General features: G+C 39.3%; 1 protein-coding gene across 1 annotated transcript; it reads left to right on the forward strand.

Moving 5' to 3' along the window:
• zgc:77151 (uncharacterized protein LOC337153 homolog) lies at positions 1 to 27919 on the forward strand. The gene is made up of 12 exons (XM_068599670.1): positions 1 to 229; positions 10805 to 10957; positions 12732 to 12839; positions 17353 to 17818; positions 18224 to 18451; positions 19037 to 19143; positions 19820 to 19967; positions 21569 to 21621; positions 22952 to 23049; positions 23177 to 23360; positions 24273 to 24476; positions 24977 to 27919. Exons 1-12 carry the CDS (start codon positions 209 to 211, stop codon positions 26198 to 26200), a joined length of 2994 nt encoding a protein of 997 aa, XP_068455771.1. The 5' UTR covers positions 1 to 208; the 3' UTR covers positions 26201 to 27919.
• Positions 27920 to 27996: the final 77 nt, after the last annotated feature.

A 27996-nucleotide genomic window follows, 5' to 3' on the forward strand; every position in this document is an offset into this window, starting at 1 on the left:
TTAAGTTGTAATGTACTCTGTGGCAAACTTTGGCCACACCTAGATCCTGTCCCATTTCCACAAAAAAAAAAAAAAAAAAATAACACAAAAAAACAGGCTCTTTTTTTTTTCTTCTTCTTCTTCTTCTTTCTGGTGCGTTTGTTTGTGTGACGGCGAGTCCCGGCGGTGTAACCGGAGAGGGGCCTCAGAGAGGGAATGCAGGACTGCAATGGAGCACAATGCAATACAGGTAAAGCCGATATCATTTCCGAATAAATGTCGATTTTTTTGTCACATCTAACCGGCGGGTTTTCCGACCCGACGACACGGGGAATATTTCCACCGAGTGTCGCTTTGAATTCAGGTCCAATGTGGTGTTTTTTATTTCATTTAGTTTGACCATGTCGTATTGATTGTTTTCCCATATCAACCAAACCCCGAAAGCACCGAGAGTTGGTCTGACTGCAATTACAACTTTATTCAACCAGGGCTCAACTTTTTTTTTGTTGCCTCCAGATGTAGAAAGAGAACCGCCGATATGTGTGTTTTTTTACGGGGAAACAACCGTCTGTGACACCGAGCTGTCGCCTCGTTTTCATATCGGAGAGCCAGCCGTTAAATTCCGGTGTAATATTTCTGATATTTTCTCCGCGTTAATGATTAATTTCTTTGTGTGTCGTGTCGACAGTCTCCGCTTCTCCTCTGCTTACCAACCCCCACTCACAATAACGACACATTAGCGAAATAACATTTAAATTTTCTGGCCGGTTGCCTGGCTGAAAATATTAGGAAACTTTTAAGCTAGTCCACCTTTTTTTTTTTTTTTTTTTTTTTTTTCCTCAACAAAAAACCCAGCTAACAGCGAGTCGTTGCATCGACATTTTTTTTTTTTTTTTTTTTACATATCTGAACGTTGAGTCCTAAAATATAACTCCCACACCGACGTTGATATTAAAGATTTTATTTTTATTTTTTTATTTTTTTTGGTCGACAGGGACTAGGTGGAGCAGCAGCAATGTTGGTTATAATAGGAAGCATATTGATATTATTATCAAATCCCCCCCCCCACCCGCCCCCCGACATTTTGTCTCCAGTGTAATTACCACAGTTTAAGGAGGAATGTTAATATTGTGTGTCAGTGAAGAAGGGGAAATGCGGAGTTGTTGTACTTGAAATAGCGAAGATTAGTGCTGCCTAAAAAAACCCAGGAAACATTCAGAGGACACAGCTTGAGCAATGTGGTGTTTTCACTCGAAATAACAACGAACTAAAGTCATTTATTTTGACAGGAATCCTTCATGTGTGGCGTGGGGGTTGTATTTGATATTCCAGCGGTGGTTGTGTGTATTTTTTATTATTAGTATTATTATTAATATAAGAATATCTCTGCTTTAAATATTAATTTATTGCAGTATTGAGAGTTTAGTTTTTCTCTGTGGTGAACTTGTGAGCTTTTTGAATAACAGGATACACCCAAGGTCAGTGCTGTGTGTGTGTGTGTTTAGATTGTATTTCTTTATTTACAGACTAAAGCAGGAGACATTTTATTATTAATATTCGCCCCCCCCCCCCCTCCTTCTCTCTTCCTTCCCGAACTGAAAACTGTGTAAAAAAAAAAAAAATCCTCACTGCATTATTACACAAATATCACGAGAACTGACGTATGCAGGGTGCAGATTAAGGGTTTCCATCTTAAATTCTTCTGTGTGAGTGAGTGAGTGTGTGTGTGAGTGTGTGTGTATTCACATTTTAAACAGAGGGCTGCCTCTCAGTGCTCAGATTATATTATGTGGCTTTTATTTTCCTGCCTGCTCAGCCCTGCCTCGTTTCCACCGCTAGGCTGGAGCACTGTGTCAGCTGGCCCTCCCCCAGGGCCACAGAAAAAAAGAAAAAAAAGATTCATATAACACTCCTATACTATGTAATACTATGTTTATGCTACTGTATACTCACTTGATGGTAGTACTTATCATATGGTCTCACTATAATTTAAGTTAAATGCACGTTCAATATTCATTCTGAGGCTAAAAGCTAATCTTTGATAGCTAGTCTTTGATCTCACTTTGTTGTATGCTTCCTGGCTCTTCCTGCTTGTGTGGGTGTGTGGGTGTGTGTTGTCCAAAGCATTAACCTATAAAAAAAAATCATTTTTTAAGCAAAAATCCCTACTAGCAGCACCTCAAATATCAAATATGAGCTAATTTGTGTATTGTATTTATATGAACTGATTGTTGTCTCTTTCCTCGTTTGTCCTCTTATATATATATATATATATATATATATATATATATATATATATATATATATATATATATATATATATATATATATATAAATTGTATTTTTTTATAATCTTAATTTCTTCTGCTAGTATAATAATACTTACTTGGACGGGTTCCTACTTATCCGTAGAGACTTTTTCTGTCTTTATCTCCAATTTTCAAAGTATATATATATTAAAAACTTTGAAAATCTCAAAAAACTAGCACACTCATGATTTTATCGTATCTTATTCTTTCCTTTTCTTGTTGCTACACAAATTCTGATAAGTAACTGATTACTATTTCTCTAATAGTACTTCATATTGTCCTGATCACACATGATTATACTTTTTTACTTATCATATTGAGCGAAAAATAATCCTTCGAAGAAATTTGAGGTTTTAAAGTAGTCTGTTGAGTGGTTTGAAATTCATATAATACTCATTTATGGAGTATTATTGTGTTTGGAGGCTTTATCTGTCTTTATAGTATTCATAGTGCTAACTAAAGGATATTAATATGTTGATCTATAATTCTCCAATAACTATCCTTCTTTGTCCAAGAATATAGTTTATCGTTTATTTTTATTGTTCCTCTAATGTCTAATACCCTGTCTATCTAATTATTACTCAATTATATTCCTCCTCATATTGTATCAAGTGGGATGGCTCAGAAATAAACCTATACTTATCTCTAGAGTCTCATAGGTGACACTGGACACCTTATCAGACTTGATGGTGTCTGAATAATGGTTGCTAATATTCTACCTGTGGAGCTAAATAGTGATCTTTTTTACCTTTCTCAATGTTATTCAGCAGTCTCCTTTTGGTCCATTAAATTCCTGGTAAATAATCCTGCAGTACTCGTGAAAAGGCTAATACTGTCGATCGTACTCTGTTGTGTCTTGTATTCTCCCTTGTATCATAATAAAATACCTGTATTACGATAATATTCCTTGAACACATGGCTAAAATATTCACATAGCAGATAATATTGAATCTATAGAGCTCAGTTCACATTTTATCTAACTTTTATTTTAACATTTCTTGTCAAATAATACTGTTCTTGATAAAAAAAATAACACTGTCCAATCTTACTTGATTATACTAGCTAATGCGTCGTCTCGGTATAGAAATCCTTAAAAACATTATATTTATATAATATTATGTGCTCACAGCAGATTCTTCTCTCTTAATGTATTCACAGTGGACCCACAGGTGGTCATTTTAAATAGGTCCCCAATCAAATTTGTGTTTTGACCAATTCCTGGTATTTGATGTTGAATTATGTTCATGTAAATGTGTTTACGAAACGCTATACAAATAAATAGTCAATAAAGTCAAAAGTGAGTTTACTGCAGCCGCACACCTAGAACCATTACGAATGATATTCCCTAAATAGTTTTTATAGCATCTAAAACTGCCTCTGGGGTACTTTAACAAACCTAATGTTCATAATTTGAACAGCTATTTTGACTTCATGACTCAATATAGACTTTTTAGAGCCTGATATTGTGTCTGTGTTGCTCTGTAGTTAATTTTATTTAATCACTCATGTGTCATCAAAGTGCACATCGTTAATATCTTTATACGGACATAAAATGTACCTGTGGGACTTGGTGTTGGGTGTACAGTGAATATTTAACAATTATTTAATCCTGTCGTGCCCTAATGATCTTCCTATAGCCACGTCATTGACTTTATCTCATAATGCCTGGTTATAATCTTGCTACATGGGCTTTGTATTGTATCTAAGGTGTCCTGCAGTGAGCTCAAATGTGCTCTTGTTGTATCATTACAATAGTCCACAAGACCTCTGTTTTATTTCATCCTGCTGTTATTCTTTTAGTTTCACTTCATGTAGCAGGATATAGAGTAAGTTTGACATTCAACAATGACCTTGTCTGTTGCAGTCGTAATCTCTCTTCAGGTTTATCGCCGCATTATTCATTTAAATAAAAAATATCTAGTTCGTACAAAGACCATCCATGTGATGGTGAGCTTGTCTCGCTCGACGTTGTTTGCTGTTTGTTTATTAGGTATCCTGCAGTTTTCCCACAGGGAAACATTGTCTGTTATACTCTGCAGTGATGTAATCAAACATCATGACTGCATATGGTGACGTTTTAAATATATTGCAGGGGTATTAATATCCTTGTTGTGTGGCTTATGTATATTTCTGCTGTGACATTTATTCAGTATCTTTTCTAAAAATTGATCCTGGGCCTGCTGCAGCTGGTCTGCAGAGCTCCAGCGGGGTGGGGGAGGAGGAGGAGGTTCTGCCTGTGGTGGGCTATGAGTGTTGGGTGGGGGAGGGTGTGCTGGGTGGGGTGGGGATTGTGGATGATCAACACAGGAGTGAGAATTTGAGGAGATTCTGCATTTAGGCAGCAGGCAGGGGAGCTGGATGACTGGCTGGTTTTTAAAACCAATCAAAGAGGAAATACAGTCGTTTTTTAATTATTTTTTTTAATGTTGTGAATCTTTATGTCCCGTCTATTGAAGTAAATGAATAGCAGCTGCACAGCCGCATACTGCCATATACTGTGTGCTCTGGCTTCTATATCATGTAGATGAGATGAATGTGATCTCTGCCTGCTTTAATTTACTTAATATGAAAATAACATGTAAAACTGCTAAGACATTTGTGGGAGTGAAAAGTGAAAGAAAGCCTTCATTTGAATTATCAATTCATAATTTATTCCGTCATTTTTGTAGCCAAAATTCAAAATATTCGTAGCTAAAGGCTTCTCAATAGTGAGAATTTGCTGCATTTTTCTGAGCTGAATATTGTTGTGTTGGAAACAGACAAAAAAAAACATATTTAAAGATGTCACTTTATGACTTCAGATGAACATTATGGAGAAATGTATCACGACTCAGTGAGTTGCCGACCTAAACAGTTACAGCAAACTTCTGTGATATTCCTTTTGTTAGTTAAGCAAACATTAGATTTTTGCTTACTTAACATTTAGATAAGACTATAGCTTAAGCAATTCGTCGACTAATATACGTATTCAGATAATCCGTTTTATTATTTAAAAAAATTCCAAATGCCAAATATTCCCTATGAGGATTAGTTGATTAATCCAATATTATAGTTTTGTATTTTGGACTTCTCGTTAAACAAACGAGACATTTGAAGATGCCACCTTAGACTCTAGGAAGTGAAAAGTCAAATGATTAATCAGCGGATAATTCAATAGTGAAAATAATCGTTGATTGCAGCCCAAAGTGTTTCAGCAAGTCACTATGAAATATTTGTTTGATTTTTTCAGGTCACTTGCAGTTTGAATGTTGCAGCTGTGGGGTTGGATATTATGTTTCACGTAAAAGCTGCGGTAATTCAGTCTTTTCTCGCCTCTAACTCCAAACAGGGGATTACAGAGGCGCAGAGGTTGGGTTCATTTGAAGAAAAACAGCAGTGTTTTCATCTCATCGATGTCATCTTTTAGGGCTGTAAAAACAGGAGCATCCTGTCTGCTACCTTGTACATGAAACAGCTTGTTTGCTCTCGTTTGATTTGATCATCTCAAATCCATTTTGATATTTTCGTGAAGAAAGGAGGCCTGATAAATCTTTAAAATGTGATATTCTGCACGTTGCATTCAAGGAGAAGTCTGGTGACATCGTCAATCTTTCTCACTCTCGCTCCACAAATCCATCAATAGACTAAAATGTGCATTATTGTGCGTGTATCAAAGCGTAATATATCATCTCCCTCTGTGCCATACAGCGCCGTTGTTGTCTAGAAACTCTTAAAAACACATCAATGAGCCACATTGTTGTGCTGGGTAGAATCCATTACAAACACACACATACCCACATTAACAGTTTATTTATTATTTACACATACAGCGTCCTGCTCCCCTAAATACTCAAGAGCACCAACTGTTTGTGAAAATAGTCCCCAACAAAATACATACTTACTATTTCTTGAATTATTGAACCTTTTAGAAAAATGAAAGTATATTTGTCAATCATTTTAAATATTTATGCATAACAGACTTAAATCTAATCTTGTATGTTAATCTGTTCACTTAGGTTTACTAAACTTTGACTCCATCAAACACCCTCCAGTCCTTAATGATTTAATCATTGAGTAATGAGTATTCCTAAAGATGATCAAACCGACCACTGGATTAATCATGAAGGCCGATATTGTATTCTGAAATATAGTTTGGTACTTTCCAACCTTTATTTGTATATGTTTATACAAAAACAAATGGCATGTTTTTGCTAAATCTCACACTAACGTTCCCAATAAAACAGTCATAAATTCATCAGATGTGACCTATTATTTGCAGAGTAAAAAGCTTTTGAATGAATCCTAACCTTAAATAAATAAAAATAAAAACACTGCTCACTGACGCTTCGCCAGAATCCAAAATGGCAGCTCTCTGTCCTCCCTGACAGACACAGAGATTATCATTGAGGAGAGAGTATTTTCTGTTTTAAAGGTCTGTTGGTGATGAGCGAAACAAAGGCAACCAGTTTAATGACACGCCATCACACCACGAAGCGCCAAAACAGCTTTGGCATCAAGACAAACTGCCTCCATTTCTTTAAGGTGTGTTTTGGTTTTATGTTTTAGCTCTTTTCCACAAACCGCTCTGGTCGTCACAGGCCCGGGGGCTCCTCACCTTCCTCTTACAAAACAGTGAAATCAAAACTGCAGGTTTATTCAGCCAGCAGCACCAGAGGCAGTATTGGCTTTCAGATGCATGAACCCACTCGAGGTGCGCTCGATTTATTGTTCAAGCCGCGTAAACGCCCACAAACGGTGGGGCATTATCTGCTTGTGAGGTAAGACGCATCGAGTGCTCCTCATCCCTGACAGAGTGTAAACACACAGGGAGCGCCACGTAAACGGAGCTGTAGATTAAACAAAGACAAACTACACATGAGATTAATTTGAGCCAAATAGCACATCATTTTGGGGACACAAAGGGAAACTTGCTCCCACAGAGTGACTGCAAGAAAACCTAATTTAGGTTACTAACAGTTTATCGATACTCAGTAGACCTGTTCCTAATATAGGTCTTATATTTTGGTGCTGCAACCAACATTTATTTTTATCATCCATTTATATGAGTTATTTTCTTAATGGATTAATTTTTCAGCTAAAAATTGAATGTATTGTCTATTTATCATGTGACATAGAGCAGATGTATTAACAGGTTTAATTAATAACAGGTTTCTGCTTCTGTGAGACTTGTTGAACCTGTAAGACAAAATGGTGGATGTGTCACCACCGACAGGTTTACAAGACCAAAACAGAGAAAATATTCAAAGTTGAGAAGCTGGAACATTTTGTATTTTTGCTTTTACAAAATGGCTGAAATGTATCAATTGATTCTAAAAATAAATGTTCTGTTGGACTAATCGGGAACATGACTTGTTGTTTCAGCTCTAACATAGTTTAATCTACTTTCTAAACATAAAATAAACAATGTGGATTTTGTCAGGGCTACTTCTAATGATCCCGTTCAGTCATGTGATCAATCTGTGAAGGAATGTCAGGGCGTTTATTTTAATAGTTTTCACATATTCAGTTTACAAAGATATACAACCTTAGAAAGAAGCTTGAACCAGAATATCAATCATTATGTGATTTAATTTTTTTTAAATAAAAACATTTTTATGCTATATTTTTCTGGAAACTGTTTTGGTGTTGGACAAGGTCGACTTTGGGTCCAGGAATTATTGACGTCTCACTTTCTGTCAATCAACCAATTGTTTTCAGCTCTTGTATTTTAATCTCTCTGAATACGTAATGTGAAATTTCCCTCAGTTTCCCCGAGGGGAGCTGTGAGATGAATAACGTGCACAGTGCCATGCCCAATTTAAGATTCAACACTGAGCCTCTGCTGAAGTGACACGTGATGAAGGTGTGCTTGTGAACACATTATTAAGCTGCATGCAGCTCAATATTTACAATTTTCTGCTCTCGACCTTTTTCCCTCGTTGCCGGAGAAAATAACACACAGCGTCAAAACATCCACCTTTTCCTGAGCCACATGAAATGAAGGTATCATAAGAATGGAGGTTTAGTCACAGCAGCTGAACACTCCCTGTCACGCGGCGCTTACAGAATCTAAAACATTGAATGCATTCTCTACATTACAACAACTGCACGTGTCAGCTATAGCAGGGGAAAAAAGTTTTGTAGAAGTGGAAGAATCATTTTTTACAATATATTTTACAAAATATAATGTAATTAATTAGTAATGTAAATAAAAGGAGGTTTTTAGGAAGAAGTCAGGAAAGTAAGCCACCTTCTGGCCCAATGCTGAAACAATAAATTGAGAGAAAATCAAGCTGCAATCATTTGTTAAGCAAGAACACAAACATGTGTGTGTATTTTTGTACATTAAATATCCTTCGGTTTCGGACTGTTGATCAAGCAAAACAAAAAAACTTCATTGTCATCTTGTGGCAGCATTTCTCAGTATTTTCTGGTGTTTTATTGACAAAAAGATTAAAAGGAAAAGAAACTAATTCTGAAAATAATCAATAGGTTAATAAAAATAACATTTGAACCTCATAAATGATGCATGCATATCATCAATGTACAGAAAATACCTAAAGCATGTTTAGCTGCCTCAATCTGAGCCCAAAACATCATCATGACACTGAGAAGCAGACAACAGTTGTTGTAAAGTTGGTGCTGTTGATGCAAACTCAACGCTTCCTGTAGCTGTTTCAAAACAAAAGCCTTCTTTTAAAGATCAGAGGATTATGGCTTTTACTTTGAACCACCTGCGGGAAGTGGTTAGCTGTGTCACTGGGTTCATATTAGCTGACATCCAGCTGCAATGTATACAGGGTTAACTCTCATTTGGAGGAGTACCCTGGGATACGCAAACTTTTTTGCCGTACATAATTTAAATATGATAAATAAATGACAACAAAGATGGCAGTTGAAACATCCATATACTGCTTTGTGGTAATATTTTGTAATTCTCTGCAAATTCTAAAATAGGACGACACTTACTTTCAACGTTTCATAGATTAAAAAACGGGAAGCGTGTAGTTTCATACCCAGTTTATATTCTTCTTTAGATTTATATAAAGGCTACAGTGATGAGGAGTGTAGCTTCTTCCAGTAATGAAGAATGACATTGATGTGTGAAAGGAAAGCAGGGATAAGAATGGTCACTTAAATTTGTCACGAGGGGAAAACGGAGCTCCAATGAGATCTGACCTGAGAGGAAAGTTCACATAACTTCCTCCCATAGTGTGCACATTACCCAGCTTAGCTCAGCAATTTCATATTTGACCTTTTTGTTTAAAGCATATTTAATCATTAAAAAAAGAGTGCAGAGCTGCATAATCCCTCCAAATTCAGACCTGCGAAAAGGTCTCAGGCCTGTGAGATTTAGGTCTTGACTAAAAGCGGCAGGAAAACCACAATTGTACTGTGGTTAGATCCTCTATAATACTTTACACATACTGAATGATTAACTATAGCTGATGATTGACTGCTTTCTGGGACGCATGTGGCCTTCATACTGTGCATCCGGGTGGAAGTAAAAGCTAAAAGGTTGAATTAATTAAATGTAACATTATAATTGTTTGTTTATCTAACACACAATTGTACACAGGCATTTCAGATCAATTTAACAGGAAGTGTGACCACTATGTTGTTGTGTAACTACCGATTACAGGAAGTTGGATGTGTTTATATTTTATTTTATTCTCATGTGAAGAAGTTAAACAGATGATATCTTGGAAGGAATTGCAACATACAGATCCAACAAGTTTATATGTGTCCTAATCTTCAGGCGTTTCTTTTTTCCACCATCATGTATTGGATTATTGGTTGTAACTTCACATCATGGTGTCACTTCATTTTGAATAAAAAGCTGCATCACTTTCTTCAGCTCCAGTGATGTCAGAACATAATTTGGGTCACTATCAGGGGTTGCCGATACGTCTCTGCCACGCTCAACAGTCGGAAGAGTTAATTTTTAACATTTCCTCTCCCAGTGTTTTGATAGACTGTATTACAATATCCTGCTCTGACTTGCTGTTCATACATCTTAATATACTGCCTCGCTGCAGGATGATGCAACTTTATTGTCAGTGGGGTTGATGCCGGAGTTGGTTTCTGCATGACTATGGCTCGAACACACCCTAGAAAAGGACACTGTAGGCTCATGTAACACACAGGCATTTCAACTTTAATTTCAAACAATTTATCTCTGGCATTTTCCACTTGTCACAAGAAAATCAGCATAATTTTACAACATCGAGAATACAAATTGAGAATGTATTAAAGCTGAGGTTTTAGAATCCGACCCGTAGTCCTAGGTTTAAAATGTGTATAATATTTAAACCTCATCTTCAACTTATTTCTATTTTTCAGTCTAATGTCACTCCATCAAGATCTCACTTAACTGTAGATTGTTTTTCTGTCTCTGGTGTTCATGCGAGTAACACTCTGGTGATCGTTTAACGCCAAACTCAAATTGTGAAAATGCCATGGGTGCCACCGTCGCCTGTTGAGCCTCACGGGGCCATTAACTCTTCCTCACCAGTGCTGTCTTGTCTCTCTTCCAGTGGTTGGGTGCCCCCTCCTGCCAGCGGGGCAGCTACGCCTTCTATAAGTCGGTGGGCAGCAGAGCTCACCCCGGCGGGCCCGTCCAGGTGTGGAAGCTTGGCGAGTTTTACTTCATCCGCTGTGGACCACAGGATCCTGTATGCATCGCAGAGGTGAGATTACCTGCTCATATTAAAGTCGCTAGAATCTGTTTTCTCACAACAACAGCGGCTCACACGCCTATATAATGTTAAAAGGGGTTGCTCCTGTTAATGAAGCGTTAAAGAAGCGTTAATGAGACTGCTCTTAGTTTGACAGTTTTGTATTGACAGTAAACAATTGTATTGACGGAGGGTGAGTCTTTAGGTTTAATGACAAACGTGGAAAGAAGAGAAACAAAAGGTTTAAAACAAAATTTTTCTTCTTTACAAAATCAATAAAAAATCAGTCAAGAATAAATTGACATATGGGAACAGACGGCAACAAATGGTGCCCCGACCAGCGGTCTGGTGTGTGAACAAACACCGTGGTCACTTTGATATAAAAGACCTGAAACACTTTCAACACTGAATGCCGTCTGATTAACATACAGACCGCAGCATCAACACAAGGCACAGTGGTTCCCACTCAGGAAGTGCATATTTGTGGTGGTAGATCCGCGATGGGGATTCTCAATACCAATTTGAAACCGTGGTAAAATAAAACAAGTCCAAAATAAGTTTATAAGTTCTAAATGTTCTTCCTATTTTATACGGCTGTATTTTATTGAACTTTAATTATATTTTAACATTTAATAATGTTGTAATTCACCCTCACCCAATACTCGTTTTTACTGAATAGAGCCTCAACGCATCGTAATGTAAATCGATGGCACCAGCTGTTAACGTCGGTTGTTTGCTGGACGTGCCACCTAGAAACACCTGACGTGGCAAATTCAAATTGGCCGAATATTAATGTTAAATTAATATTAAATGCAGAATTGCACAATTACGGCACAATTAAACTGCAGCTATTTTAATCATTATGTATTTTGTGTGTCAATTTATCTGAATTGAATGAATGAATCCAAACAAACTCTCCCAAAACATCTTCTTGTGATTCGGCCCAAAACCACATTTGACCTACAGGCCTGCGCAATCTGGACCAGGTCAGTTGACACAATGACCTCTTTAACTCCCGACCCCATGAGCCCAAGTCCAGCTTCTGTACCATCAGAAGTAGTTTTGTAGGCTGAATATTCTCCTGTTTTCCCCCCGTGTCCTCATCTCTGTATCCAGGTCTGCACTAAAACCACAACAATATATGCATCTATGTAGTCTTTCAGACTCTCAGTCTGGTTTTTATCTTTGATTCTTGAAGCAGTGTATGTCAACGGTGCATATCTGCCTCCCTGACCTCGCCAGCAGCGCCCTTTGACATCTTGTTCAAGGTTACAAGATATTATAATAGAATAATATATTAGACCCATAATATTGCTTGAGGATATCTCTGGGTGTCACAAATTGTACATGAGTACACGAGTCTTTCCCAGTTTCACCTCGCTTTAACAGTGATGCAGCTTAACTAGAGTTTTAGCAGCTATAATTATGTTCCTGTGAAACTCTTATCTTTTGACAAAAGTTTTCTGTCCAGCTTAGTTGTGTTTTATTAGCCCGACGGTTTCAGGGTGTTTTCAGTAATTACAATAACATTTTAAAAGTACTTATTATGCAATTTGTTTTTAGTTTAATGCATTTTTTTTGGAAGACTCCAGTAATCAAAGATTATCAGACAACTATGTTTAAATGACCTTCTTCTTCTTCTTCTTCTTCTTCTTCTTCTTCTTCTTCTTCTTCTTCTTCTTCTTCTTCTTCTTCTTCTTCTTCTTCTACTACTACTACTACTACTACTACTACTACTACTACTACTACTACTAATACTACTACTACTACTACTACTAATGTGCAGGTGACCTTACTGTGGGAGGACCAGACAAGTCACCACCTGCTGGCCAGCGCCAGACTCTACTTCCTGCCTGAGGACACGCCGAAGGGGCGGACCAGAGAGCACGGAGAGGTGGGTCAAAGGTCACGGGGCTTTTTGCTCCAAGTCTCTCTCGATGCAATGATATTTCAGGCACATGTTTATTCTTCCATTTATTTAGATAAATAATTCTATAGTGCACTGTTTATGTTTGTATTACACAGTCTGGATTTCATTTTCCTTCAACTACACCAAAAATAAACCACCCACATAGAAAAACTTCTATATAAGGCAATATCCCTCACAGGATATGACTAACTAGAGACAAAATAAAAGTTCCTTTTGTCCGTGCCATATATATCAATGAGGGTGAATAAACTAACATATAAAAACACATCTCTTGTTAGCTTGTGAATTTCCCCTTGAGGGTCAAAGTATCATCTTCACTTTTAATAATACATCTTGAGTAAATGTACTGCCCACCAGTAAAATCAGAGGATTAATATTCATATTAACCTCAAAATTTAGAGTACTACCTACATTATGAGCATTTATACAGATGAAGCATGCCATTTAAGAGTGATGTCATTCTGCAATTCCTGCGGTTTCCTAATGGGAGTGAACGTCTCCCTAATATAATCTGTGGAATGCTTTAAGAACATCTATTAATAATCTTGTCACGGGAGCTCTGCCTCGTCTTTTTTTTTTTAATTTTGTCTAAACGTCTCGAAACAGGTTAAGTCAAAGATTTCTTGTTCATCAAAATCTGGTCTTTTCCTTTTATCCTCATGCAAAAATCATTAATGATCAGTAAAGAACAAACATTAGTTGTCATCTCAGCTCTCTGTGGTCTGATATTATTCAATGATATTTCTATAAATTATAGATAAAAACAGTAAAATGACTTTAAACAAAACATGAACAGAGTAAGAAGTATCAGATGTGAATGCTTCTGCTGCTGACAGTTTTTGATTAACAAGGTTCACAGGCTCAGCTTTCACATGAACCCCTTTGGGAATGAGACTAATGTATTACCCAAATGTAAAGCTTTGATAATGACCAGTTTGAAAGCAATTTTCCACATTTCAAACTCAGATATTTCCACGCTTGACATCTCTTTATGTATTTTTTTAAATATATTTTCCTAGTGAACAATTTAGCCTTGAGTAGTTTCTTTTATATTAAGACTTATTTACTTGTCTTTTTTTGTCTATTATATAAAATACATCTTTTTTTTCCTCTCGATTTATTGTTTACTTACTTATAACAAAGAAGAGGAACACAGAGAACCCGGCTAGCTGTTTCCCTCTCTTTCCAGCCTTTATGCTAAGCTAACTGACTGCTGAAAAAAACCTTCTGGCACTTCTACATTAACTTCCAAACTACGAACCCCGGACTTCTCAAACTAACACGGCGTCAGTATGTTTTTCAAACCGCTCCGTGTTCAAGCTTCTAAAACTACTGAGCAGTGTGGACGGTGAGTGTAAATATAGCAAAAGATATGCTTTTCGAAACGAAAACATAGCCATGTGGATGTAGCCTTAGTTAGAATGTTTGAGCTTTAGAAAATGTTTATTCATGACTCCTGCAGAGCCGAGTCATGTAAAAACTTTGTTAACATGTTAATGAGCTCACATCTGGCACAAAGAAGGTTGAGGCCTTTGTTTTTTTTGTGGGGGAGGGCTCTGGGAGGAGACGTCAGCTGCTCCAACTCCACTTTAGACCGCAGACGTGAATGAGCTGCAATATATTTGGTTTGTGCCAATTTGATCTAAACAGGCGCGCATTGTGAGCTGAACAAAAAAGAAGATGGAATCAGTTATGTAAAACCACGTGTAACACATTTTACCTCCTTGAACTAGATAAAATAACTAAACAGACCTGCAGTGGTGGGAGAAGTAGTCATAGCTTTAAAAAGTAAAAATAAAATGAAGAGCAATACCACAGTGTAGAAATACTGTTGAAAGTAAAAATCCAAGTTTACTTGGATGTGCACTGTGCTTCAGTACAAGTTTGATGTACTTGTCCTTTACGTGAGTATTTCCATATCATGCTACTATGTACTACTACTACTACTACACCAGCACTTCTCATAGAGAAACATTATACCTTCACTAGATCATGAATATAATACATAATCAAGTAAACAATATAGATGAATCACTATATAAAGTAATTAAAATGAGCGTCACGGTTTCCGGCTGCAACATTATGGCATCAGTGAGTATAATCCAGTTATACTTGTTTTTGCAAAGTTGTTTTTCTTTCATATTAGTGTTTAAATCCTTGGTAAATATCCCTCGCTGACTTGTTTGGTTTGTACTTGAGCTCAGATTTCATTTGACACAAACAAAAACAAAGACAGAAAGGAGGTAAGAAGAGAGGAAACCTGTGTTTCTTGGCCAATTATTGACCGATGAGTAAATAGCGATGAGTCCAATATGCATTTCTGTCTCGTAAACTTCCTCTTTTATTTTTAAAGGATGCATCACATGCAGTCGTGGAACAAGTACTCCTATCATTTATTGATGTTTAAGTAGCAAAACGACACTATAAAAATACTCCATTACAAATACAAGTCTTGTGTTCAAAATCTGATGTATAGAGGATTGGAATCAAAATGGACTTTAAGTAGTAAAAGTAAAAGTACTCTTCATTATTCATAATATTGGTGTGTTCAATCCACAATCAATATTTATTGGAGCTCATTTTACATCATACTGCAGGAGTATATAATAATACATAATACATAATGAACATAATGTATATGACAATCAAAAAGAAAATGAATTAAAAAAAGACATTCATGTTACGTAGTGAGGCAGAGTGCTACTTTGTCAGGTGGCTTTTATCCCCCAAAAGCTATTTTGCATATTAAAATAGAATGTAATCATGGTCACAATTTCTCCTTTTCCAAAGGGCTCTAATGTTTAAATATTATCGTCAGTTGTTTAAAAGTCTAGATGTTAAATAACTGTTCTTTTTTCTTTTCCTTTTTCTCTGGTGGTGAAAGTGGAAGGATTAGTTCAAGCTCATTCTCTCTTTTCAGCCACACAGCTGTTTACTTTTTTATATTAAATCCTTATTTGGGCAGGTTCCACCTTATCTCTCTCTCTCTCTCTCTCTCTCTCTCTCTCTCTTTCTCTCTTTTTCTCTCTTTTTCTCTCTTTTTCTCTCTCTCTCTCTCTCTCTCTCTTTTTCTCTCTCTCTCTCTCTCTCTCTCTCTCTCTCTCTCTCTCTCTCTCTCTCTCTCTCTCTCTCTCTCTCTCTCTCTCTCTCTCTGCACACCTCCCATAAATGTTGAGACTTCGCCAGCAAACCAATCAAGACTTTCTTTTCTAGAGAGTTGGCACATGTTCAGCTCTGATGCTTCTCTTTCACATGACTGAATATTAACGAGCAGGTGAAAGTTGAGCAGGAGGAGCAGAGGGACGAAGTGCTGCTTCCTCAGACAAGAGTCTAAGAATCATGTATTGAATTTCTTCTGCCCAACATCTCACCCCTTCACATGCATATGGATGGTCTTCTCCTTCTATTTGCCAACAAGCCAAAACCTGATTTACTCATTCCTGCTCAAGTTAAAAGTTAGTCAATTGTTGTCAGTCCTCATTGTTTGTTTTTTGGCCTGTTCTCCTTCCTCATGCTTTGTCGAGAGTTGTGATAACAATCCTCGCAGTGTTTCAAACCGTGTTCTCTGCAAGGCGTGCTGGGGGATGTGCAAATCTTAATTCAAGATCAACTTTGCCAAGTGACGAGTGAAATGTATGGCTAAATATAAATGGGGGAAAACTAGGTGTATTGCGATTGCTCTTACTACTTAAATCATGTTTAGTTTCTCCGAGAGGAAATTCAAATTGGAATCTGCATGCAAATCTGTTTAAATCACAGGAATAAATGAATTTGGAAACCTATTAACTGCATCTATTGATTGATTGAGGCTCCCAGTCTGACTTTGAGCTCTCCTTCCGCTAGAGGTAGATTCCACTCACTCGCAAGAGTAGACGAGGAAATAAAATCAATGAATAAATACATATAAACACTGTTGATTTCTTCCCATGGAGCAGACATGGAAACTATTTTAGTTCAGTAAATCTCTGCTGTCAGTCAGCCAAACTTTTCTGTAAATCCATACCCATAATTTTATTTTAAAAAATCAACCTGGAAGTGGAAAAGAGAGGCTTTGTCTTTACCTGCTGTATCGACCTCTGAAACAATCTCAGGAGTCTTTGTGTTGGTATAAACAATAGCTTTAGAAAAAAATGAAAAACATTCGGGCAACACCTGAAACTTCAGTAAATATGTGAACAGGCATTGTTTTTTCACACGTTAAGCAGTATCAATCTGGTGAGGTTGGCTAAAATCATACTATTTACCAGAAGATGACTGCTTTCCACACAGCCGACAAGTGATTGATCAGATTTCAAGTAGATGGTGAAGACTTTAATTATTAATGCATGTGTTTAATTTAGTTGGTCATGTGATTTTGTTTTTATAGCCTTAGAATTTGATGCATAATATTTTTGAAATTTTGTGGGTTTTTTTTCACGTCTCAAAAAAACTAAATCACAAGTTTAACTATGGAATGAACCTCTTCTTTGTTTTTTAGGATGAGGTTCTGGCGGTGTCCAGGAAGATGGTGGTGCGGGTGGAGGACCTGGTGCAGTGGGCGTGTGCGGAGTCGGGAGGTTGGAGCAGCAGCCTGAAGCCGCCGCCCTGCGGGACCAACGGCCGCCACAAGCCTCTACAGAGCAGCAGCGGTGGTGACGACAGCAATGATGGTAACGGCGGCAGCAGCGGTGGTGACGGCAGCAGTGACAGCGGTATCGGCAGCAGTGACGGTAACTGCAGCGACAGTGGTAACAGCAGCGGTGGCAATAACAGCAGCAGCAGCAGCAGCAGCAGCAGCATCAACAACAACAACAACAGCAACAACAGTGGTGGTGACACTAACGGCAGCAGCAACGACTATAACAGCAGCAGCAGCAGCAACAGCAACAATAACGGCAGCGGCGACGCTGACGGCAGCAAAAACAACAACAAGCGCAGCGAGCCGCCCAAAGACAAAACTCAGAGTAAGAAAATTACTGAAACACACCCCGAGAGACCCCACAGTGATTGGCTAATATGTGTGGGAGCAGCTTGTCAATAACTTAAAGTTGGTGAATGAAGTACAGAAATATTGTGCTCAGTGCACAGCTTTTATTTTTCTAATCATTTCTTATACTACCAGCACAGAAACCCCTTTCTACACTTCTTGTAGATGTTTTACAAAAAAAGTCCACCAGATACGGGAAGGATTATGTCCTTTGAGGCTTTGGTTGGCTTTTATTGTGAAAAACACAAGTACAAAGATGAAAAATAAATAGTCAAAAAGTGAAACTCTGAGCAGTGGTGAGTGCCGTACTGATGGACGTCATGCCAAACGCAGCAACAGAAGTACGTCTGGTTCAAGCTGGTCTCATGTCTTCTCCTCTCAGGCGACCCGGTGGAGCGGCACGGCATCAAAGTGCTCAGCTACCCGCAGTACTGCCGCTTTCGCTCCCTGCAGAGACGCATCCAGGCCGGCGCCAGAGGGCCGGTGCTGCAGGACCTCCACCTGCTGGCCATGGGAGGCGTCAAGGCGCTGCCCAACACCCGGCTGTTGTACTGCAGGGACACTTTCAACCACCCGACGCTGGAGAGCGCTAGCTTCGCCTGGCAGTTCAGTGAGTGTTTTCAGTGAAACCACTCCACTGAGGGATGAGACCAGAGTATGAACCATACTGGGTCATTGAGGCAGATACTTAATGATCATAAAAATCTTTTATTCCCCCGAAAATTTTCAACAACTGACCAAAAAGAGCATTGAGTTGATAATTCGGAGATGAAAAGGCATCAAGACTTTTGTTTCCAAGGCCTGGAAAGTTTCAGACTTCTTTAGCAGACATCATAAAATGTCATTGAGTGATTAGGACCTCACAAATATAATTATTACAGTTTTTCCAGATTATGTAACGCATAACACATACGCTATGATAGATAGATGGATAGATAGATAGATAGACAGCAGAGAGTATTAATTTAGGAAATTAAATTTCACATACAATGCACATGTGGTTAGTGTGAACATCAGGAACGTTTGACTGCATTCATATTAAATGCAAGTTGTTATATTACCTTATTCATGTTGTGTCTGTCGTGTGTAAGTATTTTCTGGAAAGTATATTTAATCATTTGTCGATCTTCAATGTAGCTCTCTGAACTAATTGGAAAGCACTTTGAATTAAGAGCCGTTTTCTTTATTGGTCCAGGATGTCCGTCTTTCAGTCTTCGAGGGCGACCTCGCAAGAGGAAAGCCCGAGACGAGGGTGACTCCCCAAACCCCAGCCAGTCGGAGTCCTGGATTGAGAGGATGAAGGTTTGTTCTTATTTTTGTAATTTTCCACATCTGTGTGGCTTAAATTTTTTTTTTCATAGCTGTATCTTCTTCATTTATTTAAGAAACATTTTTTTTTATATAAAGGAGACGTTTAAATGCGACAACTACCAAGTTTTTACCAGCTTCTCTGTAGAATCTCTTCTTGGAGGCCCAACAGGGTTCGTCAACTAATCAAACAAAAAAAAAGAAAGAAAAAAAAACAGACATAACCGCAGCCCTAAAACTGCTAATTACATGCCCTCGAGCCAGTGTTATGAAGTAAAACAAGTTGCAACATGAAGAAAGCACCTTTCAGTTAGGAGAAATAAATAAATAATTCACAATAAAGTCAGCCGCAGCTGTACTTTGTTTAGTGCTATTAGCAAATGCTACATTTTTGTCATTGTGCTCATGTTTGCATTTAGCCCAAAGCACTGCCGTGTCAAAGTACAGCCACTATGTAGATTGTTAGTCTCGTTCATTTGGATATGAAAAGTAAAGGCGTATTTAACATGATAAAGGAAACTGATAATGACCATTACCAAATACAAAGAGGACCGACCTGCCACAGGCTGCTCCCGAACAGGAAACAGAAAATGCCTTCTTTTTTTTTTACGTGTGTTCTGTTAACTAGTTTAGTGGTTGTCTTGGTTGTAACGCTCCTCTCTCCTCTCAGGAGAACGTGATGGGCAGTGTGGAGGTCGGCTGTGAGGGCAGCTGGCTCCCCGACCCTGAAGAGCAGCTGTTCCTGGATCAGCTCTTAGCCTTCATGGAGCGCCTCGGCTCACCCATCCACAAAGTCCCCAACCTCGGCTTCAAGAAGAGTGAGTCTCAAGTCTTTTCTGTTTCCTTCTATCTTTTCAGTCTTTCTTTCTCTCTTTTTCTGCCCTTTATTTTTGTATTTCTTTTCTTTCATATTGTCTTTCTGTTTCTCATTTATTTCCTTTGTTTATTTCTCTCTTTTTTACTTCTGTTCTTTCTTTTTCTTTTCTGTACTTTTTCTCTTTTTGTTCAGCTTATTTTTCATTCCTGTCCTTTCCTTCTGTATTCGGTTCTTTGTCTCTTGAAAAAGGTGCTCTTGACTTTGGAGAAATTAAAAGTAAAGTTGGCCGGTTCAGTTCATCCGCATGTCGGATAAGACATTTATTTTCCACCTTTTCATTTGACCAGAATTGACCCGTTGGGATAAAAAAAATTTTTCAAGAGGCCAAAAGTTACACACGGACAATCTAAATTAGAAACACAAAAAAATATCCCACAAGATGGCAGATTTAAAAAAAAATTATATTAGAAATAAAGTAATATAAAAGATCACACATTACAGCCCCGTGTCAGAATATGGTCGACTGCATCTGAAAACTCCTGCTCGACTGGTCTACTCGACTCACAATCACACTGGTCTACTGGTTTCACAATCACACTGGTTTCTGTATGTTTAGGCTTTGCATCTAATCTCTGCTGTCGAACACTCTTTCACTGTTTAGCAACTGCAGGAAATCCACTTAGAAATGCAATAACAAAGGTTTTTTAAGCCATTTTGAGGCAGACTTTTAATTTAATTTGATTCAAAACAAAATATTTAGTTTATTGAGATTGTTAATTTGTGAAAAGAAACACACAATCTGATCAAATCACACACATCTTCCACTATTAGTGTCCAAATAATAATGTGGCAATATTTATAAGAATTTGAACCTCAATAGTCTGTGCTCTTCTGAAAAAAAATATATATTTGACATTACATCTGCACCCTCTGTGTGCAAGTTGTATTTAGTCATATTTACAATTGTCGCCATTTGTTGTGTTGATTGACAACATAAAACAATCCAAATGTACATTATGTAGAATAATACAACTCAAAATGGAAACACTTTTTTCATTAGAAACACAAATGTAATGCATCATATCACATCCATATTATACTTCTATCAAGTTCAATTCAATGTTCATTCTGATGCAATACTATATGTTAAATCTTTAGGAAAACTTTGGGATCTGATCTATAATTTGAATTTAGATAAACTGAATACAAAAGCTGTAACTCGTGGAGCTGCCGGAAGCTTTTTGTGTGTTGATGTAAATATGTGGCAGCTGCAACCGTGATGTGTGAAGTGGTGCTTCTGCTCTTTATTTTTTCCTCTTGAGGATCATAAACATTTCCATCTGATCTGTTTTCATCACATTAAATCCGCAGTCGAACACTAATAATATCAAAACAGGAGGGTCTGTTTCATCCGATTCGTTTACTCCTTTTTTAAAGTACTCATGCAGGTTTTATTAGAACACATTTGTTTAGTCAAATTTGAGGGTTTTTTTTTCAATTTCAGTTGCAAGTTTTATCTGCTCAGTTTCATATTTGCATGTATCATCTGTTTCCACTTGCCGTGCTGCCAAGTTTAAACATGTCCGCCTTCCCTCTCCTTAGTTGACCTCTTCCTCATGTACTCTGTGGTCAAGCGGCTCGGAGGCTACAAAAGGGTGAGTCACTTCAAGTTATTTCAGTTTATTTAGTCGATTTAACCTGTTATTTAAAGGACTAGTTTAATCTTCCTATTTGTTTCCTTGTGGATATTAGCATTAGAAGATTGGAAATAAGAAAAAAAAAGTGTGGTCATAACAGGAGCTTGTTTGTGGGTTGTGCTGCATGAGGACAGAGCCAGGCTGGCTGCACCTCCCGGTTTCAAGACTTTATGCTAAACTAATCTCAGCCACCTCATTGCTGGTTGCATTCTTATGTTTAACATAAGAAAAACACGACATCTAACTCTACGGCAAAAACGAATATAGAGCAGGCGCTCCAACAATGAGCTGTTTTGGGCGGAGAACGGGCCCCTGCAAGGAATTCAAATTGCCACCTTATAAATATGAATGTTTTAAAAAAAGACCCTGTGTTATGTTAAAGTGACGCCCTTTGTTCTAACTGCCCTCAAAAAACCAAACCTTTCTAAATCGTTGTTTAAATTAGTTCCCCAGCAAAATGATATACTTATTCTACGTAAACTAATTTACCTATCGGGGCCTGTCGTCACTATATATAACTGCAAACTACTGCAAAATGATATACTTATTTAACATAAACTATATAACCTGGCGTAACTAGCATACACACAAGCACACACACACTGCCCAAGAGGAAATTCATGGCTTGGAGGTATTTTTAGTACAGAAATATATTTGTCTCTGCACAATGAAACAGTGACGTTCTGCTTGAAACATTCAGTGACAATCAGTAATTTCTCAGCAGTTCACAGTAAATAAAGACACAACAAACCCAGACTCACAATCGATGTAAACGGGCAGACGGGACAGAAGCGGGCAGTAAAGTTTCAGCTCAGTGCGACACTGTTCACAACAAAAGGCCTGTTCACTCGTCCGTCTCTTCCTCTGTACTGAGCTGAGCCTTGTACTGAACAATGCTGCATTATACCACACAGTGTCACACCCCTAATGACACACACAAAAATATATGTAATTGTTTCAACACACGCAAACCACTTACCACAAAAATTAATCTTCTAGTTCAAATGAATTCCCAACCGACACGTTTGTCTTTCAAATGAATCTGCACTCGACTCACACGGACTAATCCAAAAAATGCGTCCCAGCTGCGGTCACACTTGATTCAGCTCCTCTTTCATTTTCATGATGATTACATGGTAAATATTTTATTTTTTTACATTTTTTTTAGAATGGTAGTTCAATTTTCTAATAGAAAGTTAACCTAGAAAACGCACGTTCCTTTTCTGCAGGATTTTAGAATTTCAAAGCTGATTGTGTTTGTGTGTATGTGTGTGTGTGTGTGTCACAGGTGACATTGGACCGTCTCTGGAAAATAGTCTATAACGAGCTGGGAGGATGCCCCGGAAGCACCAGTGCTGCTACCTGCACCAGGAGACACTACGAGAGGTCAGAAACATTAACCCCTTCTGCAAAATCCTGAACAAATAAACGGATCCTTCAGGCTAAAACGAAAGGTCCAAATGTAAAAGTACATGTACGCTTACCATCCCATAACTGTGTGTGTTTGTCTCAGGCTGATGCTTCCTTATGAAGAGCACCTCAGAGCGGGAGGAACAGAATTCAAAGTCCCAGAATCCCCCATGCCTCTGAAACCCAGAGGGATAAGAGGAAGGAAACCATTTCAGAGAGGCAGAAAACCAGGACCCAAATCCAAGGACAAGAAGATGACGACGACCCCCGCCGCTGCTTCCCATGCTGTAAGTGGCAGACCAACAGTTCATTTAATTATATTTTGTGTGTGTCATGTAATGACTTTTCTACTCCATTCAAACTCAATTTCCCTCCTGTTGTGTTTTCTTTAGCTGACAATTTTCACCGTACACATTTTTTTTCTTCTTCAGAAATGTGTTTTTTTTTTTACCAGCTTGGGCTCTTTATCTCAGCTCTGAAGTAGCTCCTAAGAAGCAGTTATGTAATGTTTTGGCATAATGATGGCGTAATTACTTTACGCCATCAATCCACAGCGGAGATGATGGTTAGCACATCACCACGCTTCTGGAAATATAATCAGTTGCATCGCTGATTACCTCGTATATCCTCAGCTGTCCAAAATGCTCCTCCGACCCCAATTTGTTTGACAGGATATGAAGTGCACAACAACACAGATTTAATTCAATTAAAATAGGCTGGTTTCATGGCCATCGCTGGATTTCAAAGGGTAAAATGTCTGCTGCGGTGAATGAAAGACTACCCTGTTAAAGTTTGAGCATTTGTTAAGTCAACTGTGAAAAGCATCACATGCTTATTAACAAGTGAGTACTTTATTTTGATTCATGTATGACATCCGTGGCTGTTTTATTTTTTCTTTAGATTCGTGAAAACTTATCAAGAAGAAGCTGTTGTTTTTTTTTTAGGAAGATCCTGTGTGAATACAGCCCCGATATCGAAAACAAGGGCCCGGAAAATGCATTAATATTACACAATTTATTGCTGGTGAACTCAATGATCTTTACATTATCTGTACACAGCAATAAGTAGCATGTACAGAATAGAAAATACAGGAAAAGCAAAGAAATGCACACAAAAAACATCTTATAAAGACTTGAACAAATCCAGCGAAGGCTTAAAGACACTAGACATGAGCGCTGACCTTTTGTCTCTCCGAGTAGATCGCGAACCCGACCGTCACCGTGGTGGCGAAGAGAGGCCGGGGCCGGCCGCCGGGCACGCGCAACAAGGCCACGCTCATCGCCCAGGCCAAGCTGATGGCGCAGCTGCAGGCCAAAGCCAAAGCAACAGTCGAGTCTCCGCAGCAGAGTCCTCTGCTTCCAGTCAAAGCGGATGGAGGACCGATGCCCACGAGCACGCACAGGGTAACGCCCAAAACGCTACATTTACACTCATTTAAATGATATTTCATTCTACAATTATGAAACGATCGCCACCTGTAGGTTTGATATGACCTGACCGTAATACAGAGCTGCAATATAAATATGATTATAGTGTTATTGTGATTAATACATTTTCATCTGGTGTAGTCAAATTTATACAGGCAGTATTCAGACCTATTTAAAGACCTTCATGAATGAAAGTTATAGGATGTACTTCTCTTCTTGTTGCCTACTTTTTCATCTAATACACACACAGATGAATACACACATGATGACGATATTCATCTCTTCATGTGTGTATATGAAACGCAATAATACACCCTGTCAAGCTGTTTTTAATGTAGATTTCTTAGTATTTGTATATCATCATCATTATTATTAGATGCATGTCGAAACTTTCACAAAGGTGACGACAGATTAATACATTTTAATAAACACTCTCCATGACCTCCTTGTTCTTCTTCTCCCCTCCCTTCCTGCAGCCCATCCAGCCGGCTGTCCTCCCTGTCAGCATGCCCCTCACCCCCGACCTCTCCCCCATGTCCGCCCCCTTCCTCCCCTTCCTGCCCAAACCGAAGGAGCCGAAGCCGGACCGAGGGGAGTCTGCGCCGGCTCCGGCTCCAGGAGTACTCCTCTCCACTCTGCCTCGTCACTTCGTGGGAGGATCTCTGGGCGCCTTCAGCCCCGTCAAGGGCGTCTGTCCTCTGGACGTCTTCAGGAACCGCGTCGGCCTGAGCCCGGCCCTGGCGCCGCAGGACCCGACCCAGCACCACCCGACCGTCTACACACTCCAGCCCAAAAGCGGGAGCCCGACTACGCCTCATCCCGGCGGGGACCAGCTTCAACCTCAGCCCCACCCGCTCCACCAGCAGCACAACCACTGCTCGGGGTGTAACGTGGACGAGTCTGCCCAGAGAGGAGGCAGTCGGGACGCCAGGAACCGGCCTCCTCTGCCCCCTCTCCGGGTCCTGCCCTTGAACCTGGACTGCAGCGTTCAGGTGTGCCAGCTGATGAGGACTCGCCTGGGCTCGTCTCAGTTCCAGACCTTCACTCGCCGACTGTCCGAGGCTCTGTCCCAGGACCTGAGTGCCAAGCCGCCGTGCTCTCCCATCACCCCTCCCCCCGAGCAGGCGCTGCCTCTCAACCTCAGCAAACGCTTAACGGCTAAGAGACCCAGCGCAGAGGGACCCGAGTCGAGCCTGGCGACAATCAACGGGAACACGGATCAGCCGCCATCCAAGAGACCCAGACTTGGCTGCACGGAGCAAGCCGAGGGCTTCGGCCTGGGAGGCCGGTCCAGCTCCGGAGGAAGTGACGGTGGAGGAGAGCAGGATGCTGAGATGGAGAACCAGGAGGAACCCGCGGACCTGAGCTCCCCGAGCAGGATCAGGGCCTTCCTGCTCGGGCTGCCGCCCTTCCAGGTGAAATTTGAGGACGATCTGAACGAGACGAGGTTCGGGAAATTTCTCCCACCGGTATCTATGGCCGAAACCCAGAGGACCGACACAGAGACAGGAGCGGGAGGAGTGGCATTAAAGAAAGAAGTAAAGGAGGAGCTGGTTGAAATTGAGCGACGTGAAACTGAGAGAAGCAACAAACTGCAGAAGTTAGAGAAGGAGGAGAAAGATGCCACCCACCTCTCAGGTCCTGGTCCAGCAGAGCTGAAGAGAGCCGGGCCCTCAAACACTGATACGCACTGTTTTTAGCTGTTGATATTTGCATTTTTTTGTGATCAGAATGTCGGATGAATGGGGGATTTGACGGTTTTGGAAACGTGGAAAGTTGTATCCACCGCGGGTCTTGGTGTTGGTTTTTGGATGCCGGATGTATCGGCAGTTGATCCGGCTCAGGTTTTAAAAAGCCTGAAAATGTGGAGCAGGGATGTTTCGTTGCTTCAGATTTAAGAACAATTGAACTCACAACTTTTTCTCTTTGTTTCACATTTTTGTTTCCTGGTTGTTATTTTTTTTTTTAAATTTTAGCTCACGTCGTTGATTGAACTTTGCAGAGGAACGACGACGCTGAGAACTCATGACAATCACAAATCAGTTTCTCTTTCTTTCTCTGTCGATTTCTGTCTCTTTTAATGGTAAAAAAAGAAAAGAAACAGAGGAGTGAAACTGTGAACCCTCAAACAAACACTGCCATAACTCTCCATAACACTATTAACTCGTCTACTCAACGCTTCGGTGGAATATGGAATGAGATCCATATTGCTTAAAGTACAAATCAACTCTATCTATGCGTGATGCTATGCATCAAGACTTCATAATTTAGCATCTAGAGTGTACTGTAGTTTCATAGTTTCATTTTAAAATTGTACTCTACTTCTGTAGAGAGATAGTTATTTTCTGATAAAGTGTCTAGATGTTTCCTGGAGCTCCTCAGTCTTCACATTATAGCGCGTTAGGTGAAGCCTCTTCGTAGTCCCGCTCGTTAGATGAAAAATATATAAACTTACACACATGTGCCTTAAAAGTGGCCGGCGATCTGTTTCATCGCTGGCTTCAAACACATTCAGTTAAAGAGATACCTTGATGTTGGACCTGTTGAGTCTCCGGGACCGGGTATCTTTTTTTGAAGTACGGGTGTGGATCCGATACCCAGAGACTCTGTTACTTTGAGAAAGGAAACGAGAGAAAACTTTTTCGCAAAAAAAAAAAAAGAAGCCAAAGTCATCAAATTTTGAATGTTGTCTTACTATCAGCAGCTGTACTTCTCTTAATGAAACCGGTAAAAGACGCGTTTCGCACGACACTAATGCTTAAGTTAAAGGTTCGATGCCCAGCCGGTCTCACTTCATCACTACCACTTGTTCAACCGGAGAGAAGAATTGTGTGTAGAGATCAAACATGTAGCCCAAACATTCAGACTACCTCAGTTTCTTTCTCTTTTTTTTTTTGGAGCATTTAAATTTGTGTCTTTTTCCTTGAATTTGATGACGATAACTAAAATATCGCCAGAGTTATTCTTCAAACTGCCACCTGGATGCTCGCCCTGACATCGCTGAGCGCGCTCCGTTTCTCCATTCAGACCTTATTATGACGAGATCTGCAATCAGCGTCAGACTTATTGATATCCAGAAAAGGTGGAGATAGTTGACCTTTCAACTTCTCAGGGGATTTTTTTGTTTTGTTCTGTGAATACACTTATTCATTACCAACATCTCTCAAGCTCTCTCTGATACTTTATACCTTGAAGTGAGTAAGTCGTGGTCATTTCGGGAGGTTTTGCACCACAATATTTACTCGCTGGGAGCAGTGGCTTCCTGGAGTCAGTCTTTGTGCTGAGCTAAGCTAAGCTAGGCTTTTTTTTATATTTAGCGTGCAATCATGAGTGGCATCAATCTTCTCATCTAAATCCAGGCAGGAAAGCGAAACAGCTGTTGTACAGACGTCTGTTCATGCTGCATTTCCTCGTGTGTGTGTGTGTGTGTGTATATATATACGTGTATGTGTATATATATTTATATATATATGTATATATATATATATATATGCAG

The sequence above is a fragment of the Clinocottus analis genome, unplaced genomic scaffold (genome assembly GCF_023055335.1).
Source record: "Clinocottus analis isolate CAN_PGR_092001 unplaced genomic scaffold, fCliAna1.0.p SCAF_5, whole genome shotgun sequence".
Lineage (NCBI taxonomy): Eukaryota > Metazoa > Chordata > Actinopteri > Perciformes > Cottidae > Clinocottus > Clinocottus analis.

Coding starts and splice junctions, on each gene's coding strand:
- zgc:77151 (XM_068599670.1), top strand. CDS start 209: ATGGAGCACAATGCAATACAG. Junction 19,144..19,819: donor CCTGGATTGAGAGGATGAAG/GTTTGTTCTTAT, acceptor CTCTCCTCTCAG/GAGAACGTGATGGGCAGTGT. Junction 23,361..24,272: donor CCGCCGCTGCTTCCCATGCT/GTAAGTGGCAGA, acceptor CTCTCCGAGTAG/ATCGCGAACCCGACCGTCAC.